At 59.9% G+C, this 19201-nt stretch overlaps 1 protein-coding gene across 1 annotated transcript; it reads right to left on the bottom strand.

The window, feature by feature from the left end:
- Nucleotides 1-9733: 9733 nt before the first annotated feature.
- LOC101013350 (putative GTP-binding protein 6) lies at nucleotides 9734-18448 on the bottom strand. The gene is given in 11 exon segments (XM_031662716.1): nucleotides 9734-9825; nucleotides 9828-9856; nucleotides 11039-11191; nucleotides 11416-11564; nucleotides 13058-13266; nucleotides 14152-14310; nucleotides 15434-15501; nucleotides 16149-16279; nucleotides 16473-16543; nucleotides 17693-17830; nucleotides 18070-18448. Coding segments are annotated over 11 exon segments (1392 nt in total). The 5' UTR covers nucleotides 18263-18448.
- Nucleotides 18449-19201: the final 753 nt, after the last annotated feature.

The raw sequence follows: 19201 nt of genomic DNA, 5'->3' as shown, positions 1-19201 counted from the left end.
GAGTGTGGGGAGCCCCCGGGGCCTGAGTCAGGATGGAAAGAGGCAGAGAGGCCGGTGGCCTGTGGCTCGGCGGCCGATCAGATGTCCCTGTGCCAGGACAGCAGCCGCCCCCCAATGTTCCGTGCACTCTCTGAGGCCCTGTCCGGGCGTCCAGCTTGGGGTGGGAGACAGCGGGGTGTGTGGGGAGCACCTGCAGAGTGGACGGGAAGCAGCTGGGCGGAGGCAGGAACGGGCCCCGGACAGACCCCTGACCCGGGCTCCTGGCTAGCCCCCGGGGAGAGATCCCAGGCGTGGGCAGCGCTGGGAGAACCCACTTCCACCCACGGAGGCGTCACAGGCTGCTCAGGGCCCGGACGAGGCCCACGGGGGCCGGGAGAGGTGGGAACCTGAAGGGGAAGACCCCGGTGGGTTTGCTGGCCAAGGCGCTCAGAGCCTGCAGGCCTCAGTCTGCCGGTCCCGTGCCTTGTCCCCGGGGCTCAGACGACAGCACCTGTTCACCTCGACCTGGGGGCTCCGGGGGACCCACCGTGGCTGCGGCCAGTGGCCCGAGTGGGGCCCGTCCGTCAGAATCTCCATGTCCCCTGCAAGGGCCCCTCTGAACACAGCTTGGGGGCGTCCTTGCTGTCTGCAAACCCCTGACTGGGGGACTCCGGGGTCACTGTTGGGTTCCCTGGGGGGTCTTCCTGCCCCCACTCCTGGTCTGTGAGGACCGGGGCCCCTGCCCTGACCCTGGGGGACTCCGGGGACACTGCTGGGTTCCCTGGGGGCATCTTCCTGCCCCCGCTCCTGGTCTGTGAGGACCCCGGCCCCTGCCCTGACCCTGGGGGACTCCGGGGACACTGCTGGGTTCCCTGGGGGATCCCGGCCCCTCCCCTGACCTGGGCACTGGGGTCCCCGTGTGAGTTCGGGGCGGTGTCGCCGCCCAGCCGGGTGGGGACAGACGCGTATGGAGGGACGTCCCTCCTCCCTCCGGTAGGAATGTCCGTGCCAGCCAAATGGCAGCGGCCCGGGTGTGTTTTAGGACAGTCCCCCGCAGACACCCTGGCGGAGCGGCCAGGAGCCTGAGACTCCGCAGCGGCTGGAAGGTGAGTGTGTCCACCCCGTGCTGCTGAAGCCGGGTTCTCCTGCGGGGACGTGGGGGCCGGAGACAGTGCCCGCTGCGGGCTGGGGATGGGGAACCCGCGTTTCCATCATTGAGGTTCCTTCTCCTCCTCCTCCTGGGAGCCTTAGCCGGGGGCACGGGCCGGGGGACGGTCGCCTGGGATCCGTGGCCTGTCACCCTCGCAGGCCCCGAATTGTCTGCGGGGCCAGAGCCGGTGTGGACACGGCCCGGGACGGTCAGGGAATGAGCCTGGGGGCCACGGCTTGCTGGACCGGGTCGGACGTCTCACCTCGCCACGGCCGGGCCTGATGGGGACAGGTCGGGGCAGCTGGGACTGTGGGGACGGTGGACGGGGGATGCCGGCATCTGAGCACGCAGGTCCTTCCGTGGATTCACCTGCGAGCTATTGCCCGCCCCATGCGCGCTCCAGGTGCTGGTCACGGGCACCATCATTTGGGATCAGCGGAAGCCCCGGAGGGACGAAGGGTGGTAGGGAATGAATGGTTGGAGTGGAACACATGGCTGGTTCATTATCTAGTGAAGGTTCCCACGGGGTCTTAGGGGGGACTGGAATGGGTGGAGGGGGACTGGGGAATGGGACCGGGTGGGGACCCGGGATCTGGGATCTGAACCGGAATCGGGGGACCTGGGGGACCTGGGTGGAATGGGGGGACCCGGTGGGGGGGACCGGGGGGACCGGGGGGACCGGGACTGGTGGACCGGGTGGAATGGAGGGGTCCGGGTGGAGGGGACCCGCAGTGAGGGATCAGGGTGGAGAGGACGTCCCCAGAAGGGTCAGTGTTTCATGGGCGGCCTCAGACCCCACCTCCCATGTGCCGTCTGGACGAGATGGGCAGACGTGGCTGGGACTGGGGGCCGCCTAGCTCCTTCCCACCCACTTTGTCATGTGTGGGGAGGGGTCGGGGACATGGGACAGGGAGGGGACGCCCCTCAGTGGTCCGGGGACCTGGGGTGTCTGGGGAGGGGGCCGGGGACATAGACAGGAGGGGACGCCTCAGTGGTCCGGGGACCTGGGGTGGCTTGAAGGCATTCCTGATGGGAGGAGGGACTGTGACGGGAGGGGAGGAGGATGACCAGAGCCGGAGAGTTGGTGGAACCACCATGACACAACACCACCTTTGGGTCTGGCCTATCTTGGGAGACACCTGCAGCCTCGAGTCTTCTTGAACCAAAAAGTATGTGTGAGACAGGCCTCAGGACATTTCAAAAGTGTGTTTTGCTGGCCGGGCGCGGTGGCTCACGCCTGTCATCCCAGCACTGTGGGAGGCCGAGGTGGGCGGATCTGCGTCAGGCTGCCCGGGAGACCAGCCTGGGAAACACGGGGTGAAACCCTGTTCTACTAAAAATACAGAAAATGAGCCGGTCGTGGTGGCAGGTGCCTGTAGCCCAGCTACTCAAGATGCTGAGACTGGAGAATCAATGAACCCGGGAGGCTGAGGCTGTAGTGAGCCGCAGATCTCGCCACTGCACTCCAGCCAGGGTGACAAAGAGCCAAACTCTGTCTCAAAAAAAAAAAAAAAGAAAAAACAAAGAAAGATAAAAGAAAAGAAAATTAGGGGCCGGGCCTGGTGGTAGGCTCGTTATCCCAGCTACTCAGGAGGCTGAGGCAGGAGAATCGGCTGGAACCCCGGAGGCTGAGGCTGGCCGTGAGCTGAGATCTGCTGGGCCCACTGCCCTCCAGCCTGGCGACAGAGGCGCAGACCTCGGCCTCAAAACAAAAAGCACCCAGGGAAAGCAGTCCATATACATTGGTGGGGGAGGATCAACAAGGTGGTCCATCCACACTGTGAATATTGGCCAAGGAAAGGAACGTAGGCTCTGATGGGCATGAACTTGAGGACATCACGCAGTGAGAGAAGGCCAGACACAAAAGGCCACATAGTGTGTGAACTGCTTACTACTCCAAATGCCCAGAACAGGCCAATGCAGAGACAGAAAGAGGATGAGTGGTTGCCGAGGGCTGGGGAGGGGAATGAGGACGGACCGCTTCACGGAAACGGGTCTCCCTTTTGGGGCGAAGGGAGAATGTTCTGAAACTCACGGGAGAGGCCGGAGTTGCACCCATGTGAACGCATTCCTATTTTTAGCACCCTTTTAGAGAGAAGCGTGGCCTCACTGGGTGCTGCCCAGGCTGGTCTCAAACTCCTCGTCAGCTGCTGGGCAGGGCTCACACCTGTGATCCCAGCACTTTGGGAGGCCGAGGCGGTGGATCACGAAGCCAGGAGACGACCATCCTGGCTAACACGGGTGAAACCCCGGGCCTCTGGTTTGAATAGCTGGCGAGCATGCCAGCTAGGGGTTACTGGAGGGAGGCAGGATCATGGGATCCCGAGGCGGAGCCAGTGAGCCGAGATCGCTTTCCCCGCACTCCAGCTCGGGTGATAGGAGCGAGACTGCCTTGGAAAAAAAAAAAAAAAGTAACTTTCTAGTATGTGAATTTCACAATTTTGTAAAGAGAGCCACCGAGGCTGTGAGGTGCAGGGCAGCACTGGCAGGAGCCTCCGAGGGCTGGAGGAAGGAAGGTCCTCCCCCGGGACGTGGCAGGTGCGGGCCGTCTAGGTCCTGCTGCATCCCACTGGTCAGCTGCAGAAACTAGCCTCACCGCCGGCAGAGGAGCAGCTTTTGTCAACTTGGTCTCTCGCCTCACAGGTGAACCAGATTAGACTTCAGGAATGTCTCTTTTTTTTTTGAGATGGAGAGTCTCGCTTTCTGTCAGCTTCAGGCTGGAGTGCAGAAAATCGGATCTCAGCTCACTGCAAGCTCCGGGCCTCCCGGTTCCCGCCATTCTCCTGCCTCAGCCTCCCCGAAAGTAGCTGGGACTACAGGCGCCACCACCTCGGCCAGTTTTTGTATTTTTAATAGAGACGGGTTTCACCCTGTTCGCCAGGATGGCCCGACTCATCTGTGATCCGCCTCGCCTCTGCCTCCCAAAGTGCTGGGATTACAGGCTTGAGCCACCGCTACCGGGCCTAATTTTTATTTTTAAATTTTGAGTAGAGACGGGAGCCTCCATGTTGGTCAGGCTGATCTCAACTCCCTACTCAGGTGATCCGCTTCTGCCTCAGCCTCCCAGAGTGTTGGGATTAGGCGCAGATCGCTGCGCCCGGCCTTTTTTTTTTTTTGAGACAGAGTCTTGCTCTGTCACCCAGGCTGAGAGTGCGTGGCTGGTCTCGCTCATTTTTAACTCCTGCCTCCCGGGTTCAAGGGATTCTCCTGCCCCCAGCCTCCCCAGGAGCTGGGATTACAGGTGCCCGCCCACCATGCCTGGCTAATTCTGGTGGCTTTTACTGGAGAAAGGGTTTCAGCCGGTTGGTCAGGCTGGTCTTGAACTCCTGACCTTACATGATCCCCTGGCCTCAACCTCCCAAAGCGCTGGGGTGACAGGCGTGAGCCACTGTGCCCAGCGTAGAAATAACCGTTAAAAACCACTCAGAGAACTTGGCCATAAACGTCTGTTGACTCTGCTGTCTCTGGCCGTGGAGTCAGTCCAGCTGGTCAACACCGGGGCACTGGAACGCACGTCTGGGGCAGCTTCTGCAAACACAGCTTGCAGACCGCATCCCTCTGCCCCCAGAGATTGTGGCTCAGCAGATCTCCGTGGAGACCGAACATGTGCATTTCTAATTATTGCAGAGGCTCCACTTAGAGAATCACTGGTCCATGTCAGCCCTCTCCGTATTCTCTGATAACAGACGCACACTCCAGCGCCCCAGACAACAGTGCATTCTCCTTCTCTCATGTATCACGGGATTAGGGACGTGGACATCTTTGGGGCCATTAAACATCTTTGGGGCCATTATTCTGTCTCCCACGGGATTAGGACGTGGATACCTTTGGGGCCATTATTCGCTCTCCTCACGTGGGATCAGGACGTGACATCTTGGGGCCATTGTCGTTCCCCACATGGGATTAGGACGTGGACATCTTTGGGGCCATTATTCCGTCTCCCACGTGGGATTAGGACGTGATACCTTTTGGGGCCATTGTAAATTTGCACGTGGGATTAGGACGTGGGACATATTTGGGGCCATTATTCTGTCTCCCACATGGGATTAGACGGGACATCTTTGGGGCCATTATTCTGTCTCCACATGTGGACAGGGATCGACATCTTTTGGGGTTGTTCACCACCCACCACGTGATTGTTTGTTTGTTTTTCTTGGGGACAGAGTTCTTCTGCCACCCAGGCTGGAGTGGTGCGATCTCGGGCTCACTGCAACCTCTGCCTCCCCGGGTTCAAGCAATTCTCCTGCCTCAGCCTCCCGAGTAGCTGGGATAACAGGCACCTGCCACCACGCCCGGCTAATTCTGTATTTTTAGTAGAGATGGGATTTCTCCATGTTGGTCAGGCTGGTCTCAAACTCCTGACCTCAGGTGATCCGCCCGCCTCGGCCTCCTAAAGCGCTGGGATGACAGGCGTGAGCCACCACGCCCGGCCCCACCCCCCACTGAAGTTCCCCCGATTTCCTTGTTGGCCGTGATGCTTTCCAACTCGAATTCCTGAGATCTGAACGTCCAGCCATGTGACTAGGAGGGATCAACCGGCAGGCGAGGCACCTGACGGTGTAAACCCGTCCCCCACCGCCCTGTTGCAGGAGGGTTGTTTGTGGCCGGCACCAACCTCACGGAGAACCTGCAGTACGTCCTGGCGCACCCGTCCGAGTCCCTGGAGAAGATGACGCTGCCCAACCTTCCCCGGCTGAGCGCGTGGGTCCGAGAGCAGCGCCCGGGGCCGGGCTCACGGTGCACCAACGTCATCGCGGGCGACTTCATCGGAGCGGACAGCTTCGTCGGGGACGTCATCGCTCTCAACCAGAAGCTGCTTTGGTGCTGACGTGGGGGTTCAGGACGCGGGGGCTGAAGTTTCACCCCCTACTTCCAAGTACCGTGACTTTGTTGGGGCCAAATATTGGGGATCATAGGACCGATCATATGTTTTCTTTTTCTTTTTTTTTTTTTTTAAATAGAGATGGGGTGGTCGGGCGCGGTGGCTCACGCCTGATCCCAGCACTTTGGGAGGCCGAGGCGGGCGGATCACAGGTTCAAAAGTTCAAGACCAGCCTGACCAACATGGTGAAACCCCATCTCTACTAAAAAGACAAAAATTAGCCGGGCAAGTTGGCAGGTGCCTGTACTCCCAGCTACTCGGGAGGCTGAGGCAGGAGAATTGCTGGAACCCGGGAGGCGGAGATTGCACTGAGCCGACATCCTGCCATTGCACCCCAGCCTGGGTCGCAGAGCGAGACTTATCTCAAAAAAAAAAAAAAAAATAGAGATGGGCTCTCGCTCTGTTGGCCCGGTCGCTCTGGAACTCCTGGCCTCAAGTGATCCTCCCCTCAGCCTCCCAAAGTGCTGGGAGGACAGGCAGGAACCACCACGGCAGCCCGAAATATGTTTTTTTTATTTCTGTATTCTCCTTGCTGTGGCGTCTGGGCCCCTTACAGACCCAGGGAAACACTGACCTCTCACAACTCACTAATTACGGACAGGACAACAACCCGCTTAGGGGCCAGCCTGCCCTGTGCAAGTCAGGCAGCCCCTCGGCTGCTCTCACGCCAAAGCCTAGTATACGTATGTGTGTATATGTGTGTGTGTGCATATATGTGTGTGTATATAGTGTATGTGTGTGTATATATAGTGTGTGTATATATGTGTATATGTGTGTGCGTGTGTGTATATACATATATGTGTGTGTATATATGTGTGTATATATATGTGTGTGTGTGTATATACATATATACGTGTGTATATGTGTATGTATATGTGTGCATTGCTGTGGTATGCGCAGGTATAACATTACACGCAGGTATGTACGTATTAGCGTGTGTATTACGTGCATATGTGCGTGCATATATGTGCGTATATGTGCGTGTATTAATATTACGTGCGTGTTATTATTACGGGTATGTGCATAACATACACGCAGGCATACGTGGCATGCATATGTGCAGGTATACATTCTCTTGAGACAGAGTCACCTTTGTCGTTCCAGGCTGAGCCGCGAGATCATCCATCCTTGGTCCGGGCTTCGCAACCCCAGGTTCAAACGATTCTCCCGTCTCAGCCCCGAGTAGCTGGGATCAGGCACCCGCCACCACGTCCAGCCACTTTTTTGCATTTTTACAGAGACGGATTCTCCATGTTCACAGTCTGGTCTCAAATTCCCAAGAGTTTCCTCATTTGTTGTCCAGGTCGGAGGCAGTGAGGCATCCTGGCCTTCACCGGCACCTCCACTCTCCCGGAACAGGAGTTCTGCTCAGCTCTCCTGAGTAGCTGGGACTACAGGCTGCAGGTTCATCACTGCTAATTGTTTTATTTTAGTAGAGACAGGGGTCTCCACTGTTGGGCTGTGGTTGGAGCCTTGAACTCCTGACTCAGTGAGCCTGCCTCACTGCCTCACAGAATTGCTGGGATGAGCTGGATTCCAGAGCCACCACCGCCTATATGTCATTTTCTATGTCACTCGTTGAGCTGCTGGTTCAAGTTCTCAGCCACGGTGGACACCAGCCACCACTTTTCTTCCCCTTTCCCGAGCAGGTCTCCCGTTTATTTCATGGTGTAACAGCAGACGTCAGAATTTCTCAGGATGGTCCTCAAGAGGGTTATCCAGTCCATGCCGGAATAGGTTCTCTTTGGGACCTACTGACTCATTTTCCAAAAACCTGCTTCTGCTTTTGGTACCCGGTTGCCGCCCAGGAAATGGGGAAATGAAGGTGCCCCAGATCCAGAAAGACGCAGTCCTGGGGCGCACCCAGCGGCTACGTCAGCCCCACGACTCTGCTGGATCAGGGCTCGGGAAGGGCCTGCGGAGACGCCGAAGTTGCAGGGAACCTCTCTGACTTCCCCCGGCCCCGAATCCCCATCGGGAAACCCTGGGGTCTGGTCGAGCTGCCCACACCCACCCCGACCATACAGATCAAGCTTCAATCAACGAAGACAATGAAAGTCAAGTTTGTGTATGACTTTGGTCACCACCAGTGCAGCCAACAATAGCTTTAAGATAGCCAGGATGGCAGGCGGAGGCCCTTTAGAAAAATGTTCATTCAGGCCGGGCATTGGTGGCTCAAGCCTGTCATCCCAGCACTTTGGGGAGGCCGTGAGACAGGCTGGGGACTACAAGGTCAGGAGTTCGGAGACCAGCCTCGGCTAAATAACAGGGTGAAACCCCTCGCCCCTACTAAAATACAAAAAATTAGCCAGGCATGGAGGCAGGTGTCTGTAGTCACAGCTACTCAGGAGGCTGAGGCAGGAGAACACCTGAACCTGGGAGGCAAAGGTCAGCTGATGAGCTGAGATCAAGGCCACTGCAGTCCAGCCTGGGTGACAGTCCCAGACTCCAAGTCAAAAGGAAAAAGTTAATTCATAGGGCACCTTTTCTTTCAGGCCTGTAGAGGTTTTAAAAAAAATCAAGCTGTGAGGCTGAGCATGGTGGCCGTTGTGCGGCTCACTTCTGTCATCCCAGCAGTTTGGGAGGCCGGTGGGGCAGGCTAACTGGCCAAGGTCAGGAGATGCAGACCAGCCTGGCCAACATGGTGAAATCCTCTTTCTACTAAAAACACAAAAAACTAGCTAGGTATGGTGACGTGCACCTGTAATCCCAGCTACTCAGGAGGCTGAGGCAGGAGAATCATTGGAACTCAGGAGGCGGAGGTTGCAGTGAGCCGAGATCGCACCACTGCACTCCGGCCTGGGCGACAGTCCAAGACTCTGTCTCCAAAAAAAAAAATGTTGATTCAGGCTGGGCGCAGTGGCTCACGCCTGTCATTCCAGCACTTTGGGAGGCCGAGGCGGGTGGATCACAAGGTCAGGAGTTCAAGACCAGCCTGACCAACATGGTGAAACCCCATCTCTACTAAAAATACAAAAATGAGCCGGGTGTGGTGGCAGGTGCCTGTAATCCCAGCTACTCGGGAGGCTGAGACAGGAGAATCGCTTGAACCCGGGAGGCGGAGTTTGCAGAGACCTGAGATCACACCACTGCACTCCAGCCTGGGCGACAGAGCGAGGCAGTCTCAAAACAAAACACACCAGGCGTTTTGTTTTCCTGTTGGAGACGGCGAATGTACGTGTAACGGCTGGACGGCCTGGCCACACGCAGGTGAAATCCTCTGTGCCTCTCTTAGCGGATGGTCTGTGACACACGTCCTGGTCTGGTTTGAAGTTTCTTCTTTAATAAAACTCTTTTCTTTCCCTTCTACTTTTGTGGAACGGTTCTCATTTTTAGTCATTTCCCTGACGCCACCACGGGAAACGAGGCCGTGTGTGAACACAGCCGGGCCGAGGGGCCATTCGGTGCCCACCAGGGCCACGGCTCACGGCAGGTGCAGGAGGAACTGGAAACGCCGCTCACGGAAGTCAAAACACAGGTTTAATGTCCTGCTACGGAAACATTCCGAGGGAAGCCAGGTCACGGCAGGCACCGAGGGCCCGCTGGAATCGTGTGGAGTGGACGCTCGGGAAGCTGAAGACTCCCGCTGTGGAAGGCGCCGATGGCCGATGACACCTCAACTCTTGGCGTTCATCCAGCAAATGGCTACAGGAACAAAGTGAACTGAAACCAGCGAGGGGAGCACCAGTACGCGGGGCATAAAGCACGCACTGGCATCTCGTTCATCCTGGAAAAGCTTCGGGTTTTGCGTGGACGATTAAGCTGATGATGACGTCGCGATGCGACACGGCGCCGTCCTCAGGGATCGTCCGTCACTGCGAACCGTGGCCTCCTTATACAGCCAGCTGAGGCGAAGGCCAGCGGGTTATGCGGAAAAGCAAGCAGAACCCGTAAGTATTTGCTTAGTTTCATAATAAATAATGACGCTAAAAAGAGCTTAGCCCAAACTATTCATTCGTCAGACTGTTCTGTTTCCCTTTGTTTTATTTTGGCGAAGTGAGGTCTGTCTCTATTGCCAGGCTGGAGGGCAGTCAACGGTCAACTCACTGCAAACTCGCCCTCGGTCCCGTCTCCTGCCTCAGTCTCTCCCGGACACAAAGATACCGCCTTCGTTGTAGAGTTTCCCATCGTTATCAGGATAGTCTCGTCGCCTGACCTGAAACCCACCTCAACACTCCCAAGTGCTGGGATGACGAGCATTGAACTCCCCGTCTTTCGTTACACAAGGCCCAGGTGCTGCTGTGTAGTCCAGGCTGGAGTGCATGCAGTCTTGATCGCGGCTCACTGCAGCCTCAACCTCACAGACAAAATGCATCCTCCACCTCAGCCTCCCAAAGTGATTTGGGACGGCGACGGGTGTGTGTGCCTCCATCAGCTGCCCTGGCCTTTTTTTTTTTTGGAGGCCGAGTCTCCGTCTGTCCTTGAGCTGCAGGGGCAGTGCGTCCGGGGCTGCACGGCCGGCCTCTGGGTCCCAGCAACTCTCCTGCCTCGGCCTCCTGAGCAGCTGGGATGAAAGGCGCCCGCCACCAGGCCTGCCTAATTTTTGTGTTTTTAGTGGAGACGGGGTTTCACCTAGGGGGCCACGCCGGTTCCTCGAACTCCTGACCTCGGGTGATCGGCCTGCATCAGCGTCAGCCTCCCGAAGTGTTGGCCTAACTGTTTATTCTCTGTAGAGATGGGATCTCACTGTGCTGCCCAGGCTGGCCTCAAACTCCTCAGCTCCAGCAATCCTCCTGCCTTGGCCTCCCAAAGTCTTGGGGTTACAGGCCTGTGCCACTGCATCCAATTCAAGCTCGCTTGCTTATCGGTAGGGAGACCTACATCCCTGGACTGTCAGCACAGGTTAGGCACCTGTCGTATGCAGTCACAAACATCCATGTGATGCAAACCCATTCGTCGCGTCTGGACATGCTAAAGCTCTCGGGGGATCCCTCAGCTCTTTTCGTACCCACCAAAAGCCCATCTCAGAGGCAGAGACAGGCACATGCACAGCACCATCCCGTCTCCTGCCCCGGCAGGCCGCTCACCTGAGCTGGGCCCCGGCGAGCCTCACGCGGAGAGTGAGGATCTGTCTCCCGGTCGCCTTCAAAACGGCCGCATCGAGCTCAGCCTTCAGCTCCTGGAGCCCGTGGCCCAGCAGGGCAGACACGGGCACGGCGTTCGGTTCCGTGGGACTGTAGCTGCCGGGGTGGGGATGCCACAGGCCCCGCTCAGCCTCAGGGCGGCCGGACGACATCAGGGTCCTGCCCAGGAGGCCGCTGCCCACGGGGTACAGCCTCTGGGGCCAGTCCCTGTGTCTCGGCTGCCACCGCTGCGGTTCACAGGAGGAGACGGGGCATCTCCCCACCCGGCTCCAGTGCACGCAGGGGGAGGAGACGCTTGCGGGCACCCAGGCCGCACTCACCCGGGCACGAGGTCCACCTTGTTGTGAACCTCCACCATGGAGTCCAGGAGCGGGGCGGGCAGCTGCAGGCTGTGCAGTGTGGACAGAACGCTGCGTTTCTGGAGCTCCGCCTCGGGGTGGCTCACGTCCCGCACGTGCACGACGAGATCCTGCGGGCCGGGCCGCGCGGTCAGAGCTGCGAAGCGCCTGGTGTCCGACCCGAAGCTTGCGGACCGGCCCGGGAGAGGGGCTGGCACGAGCTCCCAAGGACAGGCTGGGAGTGGCAGGTACCCCTGTGTGCAGGCCGCTCGGACACCCCAGGACCGGCCTTCCACGCCACAGGCAGCAGCTCTGCACCCCCAGACCCACGCACGAGGGGGTGCCGTGTATGACGACACCACCACCCGCCCACCCGGTGGGTCTTCAAAGTTTTGGGCAGCTTCATCCCCCTGTCAGATCTTTCGTCTTTTTTTTTTTTTTTTTTTTTTTTTGAGACGGAGTCTCGCTGTGCTCCCAGGCTGGACTGCAGTGGCCGGATCTCAGCTCACTGCAAGCTCCGCCTCCCGGGTTCACGCCATTCTCCTGCCTCAGCCTCCTGAGTAGCTGGGACTACAGGCGCCCGCCACCGCGCCCGGCTAGTTTTTTGTATTTTTAGTAGAGACGGGGTTTCACCGTGTTCGCCAGGATAGTCTCGATCTCCTGACCTCGTGATCCACCCGCCTCGGCCTCCCAAAGTGCTGGGATTACAGGCTTGAGCCACTGCGCCCAGCCAGATCTTTCGTCTTTAAAGGATGCTTTTTCTCACATTTAAAACCTCTTACGGGCAGGTTCCTGATACAAAATATGAAAAACGCAGGGAAAAAAACAGCCGTGTCTACCTCTACCACGTATACGGCCGGGGTATCCACGTCTCCACTCCGTTTGTTTGGATGCACTTCATACAAATAATATTTTTCCTGCAACCCCAGCACTGTGGGAGGTGGCTTGAGGCAAGGAGTTGGAGACCGGCCTGGGCAAGACAGCGAGACGGTTTGTACACGAAGTGCAAATGTGAGCCGGGCCTGGTTGTGCACGTCTGTGGTCTCAGCTAGTCGGGAGGCTGAGGTGGGAGGATCGCTGGAGCCCAGGGGGTCGAGGCTTCCTGTTTGTACACGGGAACACGGCCCTGAGTGCTGGTGAGGCTGGGGCCACCGCTCAGCCTCTGCCCCGGGGCATGGCAGGCTTCGGGGACGCTCGGTCTGAGCCCCAGGAGGCAGGTGTTGTTCTGGCCCCGAGTTCTGTGGGTGTCTGAGCGTCGGGTCCCTGGCTGTGTGTTTCCGAGCGCCCAGCCCTTCGCTGTGTGGGTGTCCGAGCGCCCGGCCCCTGGCCCGAGTGGGTGTCCGAGCGCCCGGCCCCTGGCTGACTGGGTGTCCGAGCGCCCGGCCTGTGGCTGTGTGGGTGTCTGAGCACCTGGCCCCTAGCTGACTGGGTGTCCGAGCGCCCAGCCCTTCGCTGTGTGGGTGTCCGAGCGCCCGGCCTGTGGCTGTGTGGGTGTCCGAGCGCCTGGCCCCTGGGCCGAGTGGGTGTCCGAGCGCCCGGCCCTTCGCTGTGTGGGTGTCCGAGCGCCCAGCCCCTGGGCCGAGTGGGTGTCCGAGTGCCCGGCCCCTGGCGTTCCCGCACTCACCGAGTGAGCCACGTCTTCCAGGGTGGCGGAGAAGGACTCGATGAGGCCGTGCGGCAGCTGGGAGAGGAAGCCGATGGTGTCCACGTACAGGACGGTCATGCGTGAGGGCAGCGCGCCCGCGTGGACCGTGACGTCCAGCGTGGCAAACAGCTGGTCCCGCGGCCGGATGGCGGCGTCGCCCGTCAGCGCCTTGATCAGCGTGGTCTTCCCTAGGAGGGCGTGGAGGTCAGGGCGCTGCAGAGACCCTCGTGTCCCACCCCTGGCGCGGCACCCGGGCCCTCCGAATGGAGACCACGGCACCCTCCTGGGTGGCCGCACCCCGGGCTACACGGTCCCCGAGCCCCTCGGGCACCCCCGGGCCGGACACGACGCGTGGGACGAAGCCACCGTCGCTGCTCTCAGGCCGACGCAGCAGGGCCGCGGTGTGGGCACAGGGCAGCTGGCGGTGCAGACGGTGTGTGTGTGCGGAAGGCGGATACGGGCCTGCAGATCTGAGGGAATGCACATGCATTAAGGGGATGGAAGGAAGGGAATGGAGGACTAGGACCCGGAAGGGATGGATCAGGTGGATGAGGTGGAGGGAAGACTGGAAGGAATGGAAGGAGGATGAAATAGGTGGACGGGACGGGCAGTGGACAGGGATGGAAGGAATGGATGGTGGGACAGGATCAACGGAATGTGACCTGGGTGGGACTGTGTAGACGGGTGGTGGTATAGATGAGGCAGTGGTGATGGTGTAGACAGGAGGACGGTAGACGAAGGGATGCTGTGGTGTAGTGACAGGTGAACTGTGTAGACGGGGTGGTGGTATAGACGGGGCAGTGGTGACTGTGTAGACAGGAGGATGGTGTAGACGGGGTGGGTGGTACAGACGGGGCAGTGGTGACTGTGTAGATAGGAGGACGGTGTAGACGGAGTGCCTGTGGTGCAGACGGGTGGTAATGTTTCTGGACAGGACGGGTAGACGGCGTCCTCACCATAGCCCTGGTGAACCCCACCAGAGAGACCACGGGCGCCCCTCCTGGGCGTGTTCGCAGCTGGAAAGACCCCACGCCGACGACCCTCCCTGGGCGAGTCCTCCCTGCGGTGCTCACCGCAGTTGGTGTACCCCACCACGGAGACCACGGGGAACTCCCTCCTTGTCCGCTGCTGCCGGAGCAGGTGCCTCTTCTTCCGAAGCCTGTCCAGGGCCTTCCGGATCTTGGCCTCCTTCTCTCTCAGGAGACGCTGCTGCACCTGCATGAAGGACTCTCCTAAAAGCAGCCAAGACGGGGGAGGCGTGAGCCACGCAAGAGCGGGGGGTGCCGCCGAGGGTCCGCGAGGGCCCGGGGCCTGCTCCTGCTCCCGCATCTGGGGGCCCGGCTGCCTTCCCCAGCAGCGCCCCCGACGCTGCCCCGTTCCACGAGAAAGGGCTGTGCTCGGCGGAACGGGGTCTCGCCTCCGCGCGTCCACCCTGTGAGGCCGACGAGGGCTTCCCGTGACTCGGGGAGAAAGGCAAGGCCTGAGCACTACGGAGGCCTCCGACCGGGGCCCGGCCCGGGACGTCACTGGGAGTGGGGCTCAGGGACGCCCCTTCACATCCGAAGTCCCAGAACCTGGGAATGGGACCTGATTTGGAAATATGCTCTTTGTAGGATCTCAAGAGACCATCCTAGGTTAGGGTGGGCCCTAAGGCAATGACCTGTGTCCTTCTAAGAGGCAGAGACTGGAGCGATGCGGCCACAAGCCCAGGGACGCCGGGAGCCCCTGGGAGCTGGGAGAGGCAGGAAGGAGCCTCCCCTAGACCCTCTGGAGGGTACTGGATACAACTGTAGTGGACGGAACTGTGGTCGTCCTAAAAGCTCTGTCCACATCCTAATTCCCGGTGAACGGGACCTTATTTGGAAATAGGGTGTTTGTCCTAAGAGAAGGATCCAGAGATGAGATGATCCTGGATTAGGGCACGTCATAAATGCAATGACAAGTGTCCTCCTAAGAGACAGAAGAGGAGACGCAGACACAGCGGAGGAGGCCACGTGGAGACGGAGGCAGAGACTGGAGTGATGCGGCCACAAGCCCAGGGACGCCTGGAGCCCCCGGGAGCTGGGAGAGGCAGAAGGAGCCTCTGGAGGGAGCGCGGCCCTGTCCTCACTTTGATCTCAGACTTCTGGTCTCCAGGATGGGAGAGCATAGGTTTCTGCCGTTTAAATCCCCGGTTTGTGACTCCCTATTTGGGCACAACCTCAAAGAACCACCGTCATCTCCTGTCTCCTCAAATGCCACCAGCAGACGAGCCCCCAGCCGGCCCCCACCCTGTCGGCATCTTCCAGGGCTGAGGGTGGCTGCCGCGGACGGACGACCCCATTCCCAGGACGCCCTGGGACGCGGCCGAGTTACCTGACCCCATGATGTAGCGCGAGCCGGCTCCCCGGTACAGGTGGGCGACGTCCCGTTTCAGGTTCGACCTGGAGTGGGAACGAGACCGCCTCGCTCTCTGCGGACGCCGTCTCCCTCCCAGCAGAGGTCGAGGCGAAGGTGAAGGGGGCACTGAGCTGGGGCCTCCGGGCGGAAGGGAGGGGCTGGCGCTGGGGCCCCCGCTCTGCCTGTAGCTCAGACGCTGTGAGTGACGTGTGTCCCAGGCCGAGGGGACCTACCTCGCCGGGAGCTGGGGGTGGGCGGTCGGGGAAAGCGAGCCCATCAGGCCCTGGACAGAGTGACCCCACGGCGCTTTTCTTTTTTTTTTTGGGACGGAGTCTCGCTCTGTCGCCCAGTCTGGAGGGCAGGGGCGCAATCTGGGCTCACTGCAAGCCCCGCCTCCCGGGTTCCCGCCATTCTCCTGCCTCAGCCTCCCGAGTAGCTGGGACTACAGGCGCCGCCACCGCGCCCGGCTCATTTTTTGTATTTTTAATAGAGATGGGGTTTCACCATGTTAGCCAGGATGGTCTCGATCTCCTGACCTCGTGATCCGCCCGCCTCGGCCTCCCAAAGTGCTGGGATGACAGGTGCGAGCCACCGCGCCCGGCCCCCCACGATGCTTTTCTTCCTCACGTACCCCCAGAACGACCTACAGGTGAGTACAGAACGGAGGGGCCCGGGTACCCCGTCACGATACCTGTGCAGCGGGATCTCCGCCAGGGCCACCTGAAGCCGGGCCTCCTTCGTGCGGGCGTTGCACCGGAAAATGTGCAGGACGACTGTGAAGCGGTCAAACACCTCCACGCCCCAGGCGGCTTCCAGTTCTTTCTACAAAAGGAGAGAGCAACTGAGGAGCCACAGGGGAAGGCCAGGCGCTGGTGGCCAACCGCAGAGGAAGGAGGACGTCTGTCATTAACTCCACCGTGTCCCCACGTGTCCCCCGCCCGGCGGGACACTGTGGCGTCCGCTTCTTCATCACGCGGAATACGGGACACACACAGCCAGCCACGTTCTGTGGTACCTTGGTCGGGGCTGCCATCCTCTCCACGTTCAGGAAGACGCACGTGATGTCCGGAGACCCTCGGATCTTTTCTAACAGAAAGAGGGGGTCCCGTCAGAGGCCGGCCGTCCAGGCCCCTGGACTGCGGGATGAGCCCGCGATGCCCTCTGGAGTGCCCAGGTCACAGGCGTCCGCGACTTCCTGAGCACGGGACCCAGGATCCAGGAAGTCGGTGTGGGAGAGGGTGTGTCTAGGGCTGTGTGTCTCACACAGTAAACACATCCCAGACAGGTGACGACATCACAGACACACACACAGTAAACACATCCCAACAGGGACACACACAGACACACAGACACACACAGTAAACACATCCCAACAGGGACAGATAGACACAGACACATACACAGAGACACACGCAGTAAACACATGCTGATGAACAGACACGCACACACGGTGAGCACATTCTGACCAGGACACACAGACACACACGTGCACGGTGGCCACAGCCGGTGGAACACACAGACACAGACACACACACACAGTGTGACACACCCCGACAGGGATACACACACACACACACACACACAGTGGACACATCCCAATGTGGACAGACACACCGATGGTGAACACATTCTGGTGGGACACACACAGAGACGTGGTGAACACATCCCGGCCGGGATGACATGCATCTGAGTCAGGCAGGGAAGCGAACCCCCCACCTGGGCAAGTGACCCAGGGAAGCGGACCCCCATGTTGGCAAGAGACCCAGGGACGCGGACCCACCACCTGGGCCAGTGAGTAGCATCTTCCCCACTCTGCACCGTAAGCCGGATGGTCAAAAACCTGGGAAGTGCAAGGATCCCGTGCAGGACCCCGGCCTTACAGACTGCGCGGGGGCCACACCCAGGAGGAGGATTTGGCTGTGGGGGCTGCAGGGGCAGGTGGGGTTACAGCCGGTCCACTGCCCACCCTGTTTGTTGGACTCTATAAACTGCCCCGACCTAACCTTTAGCAGTTTAAATCTCTCCAGGGCCGGGTGTGAGTCTCGACACAGGTGCAGCCTCAGCGTCCTCCGACTCCTACTGGTGTGTGCTCCCGGCTCACCTGGGCAGCCCAAGAGGCCGTTTCCCCCCTGGCCCAGCGAGACCCCCGTCCTTCAGTGCGTCTGGCTCGAATGTTCTCGGCAGCAGCGGACAGGAAAGGAGGTTTGGGGAAGGAGCAGGTCTGGGCGGACCCACCTGTCAGGTGTTGGAAGTTTCCTTTGCCGAAGACGAGCTTCCTGTCCGGTGATTTGGTGGATACGACCATTGTCTGCACCACGGACCAGCCGTCCAGCGTGTGCACCAGCGCTGTGGCCTCCGCCACCTGCCACTCGGCTGCGGGGACACAAGGGCCAGCGTGAGAGATGCTTCCCTTCGGGGTAGGCCCGGGGCCCCCGTCCACACCTGCCCAGGGAGGCCTCCTCCTGTCCTTGAGACAATGTCCCCTGAGAACGCACCCCCAGCCGGCGTTTGTCCCCAGATACGACTCCGTGCCCCGTAGGTCCTCTAAGTAGGAATCTGACGGGGGAAGGACGCCGGAGCCACAGCGGGACACGAGGGCGACCCTGCCTTACGTGGAATTGGGGCTCCTGGAGGGCGCAGCAGGGAACCGGGGAGCTGGGGGTGCTCAGGGATGACTGAGGAACCACGGGCAGGTTTTGGGAGGAGAGAGGCAAGAGGTCTGCGCGCCGTGCTGAGCAGTTTGGGGCTTCCGCTGTTCCAAGAACTGACCATTTTGGAAAACACCCGTAAAGGAAAACCATTCATCGACTACAGGGGCTTCCAATGGGAAAAAAATCAACGTTTTTAAGACTCTGGCACATGCAGCGACGTATTCATTTGCATTTTCTCCTAGGGGAGTGGGGTGGGGGGACTGGACACAGATTGGTCCGCTGGACACCCTCCCTCCCCTGACCCCAAACACACCGTGCCTACCTCTAACCCAGGGCAAGAGAAACGGGTCCCATCAGCGAGAACCAGCCCAGCCCATGGGCTCCGCGCCACGGGCTCGACCCGACCCCACCCCACCCCACCCCACCCCACATGCTCCTCCCCATAAGCTCCGCCCCGCACTTTTACCCCATAGCCCCTCCCCCGAAGCCCCGCCCATGCACCTCCACCTATGACAGCCTCCCCTCTTCCCCGTAAGCCCCGCCCTTTCACCATGGGCTCCTCCCCCGAACCCCGCCCACGTACCTCCACCTACGAGATCGTCCCCTCAGAGCCCTGCCCCGGCATCACCATCCAGGAGATCGTCCCCTCAGAGCCCCGCCCCTCAATGCCACGCCCTTGCATCTCCACCTATCAGATCCTCTCCTTAGAGCCTCGCCCCCTGAAGCCCCGCCCCTACGTCACACCTCAGATCTTCCCCTCAGAGCCCCGCCCTGCGTCTCCTCCTGTGATTCTCCCGAGCCCCGCCCCCGAATCTCCGCCTATGAAATCCTCCCTGCAGAGCCACGCCCCTTCGCCTCCACCTATGAGATTCTCCCCACAGAACCCCGCCCCTGAATCTCCATCTAGGAGATCGTCCCCTCAGAGCCCCGCCCCTCAACGCCACGCCCTTGCGTCTCCACCCATCAGATCCTCTCCTTTAGAGCCTCACGCCCCTGAAGCCCCGCCCTACGTCCACCACCTCAGATCTTCCCCTCAGAGCCCCTGCGTCTCCACCTATGAATCTCCCGGGCCCGGGCAATGCGTGACTTCCTC

This window comes from Papio anubis, unplaced genomic scaffold, assembly GCF_008728515.1.
Source record: "Papio anubis isolate 15944 unplaced genomic scaffold, Panubis1.0 scaffold90, whole genome shotgun sequence".
Lineage (NCBI taxonomy): Eukaryota > Metazoa > Chordata > Mammalia > Primates > Cercopithecidae > Papio > Papio anubis.
Note: the sequence above shows the minus strand (reverse complement) of the source record. Positions and strands in the feature narration are given on the sequence as shown.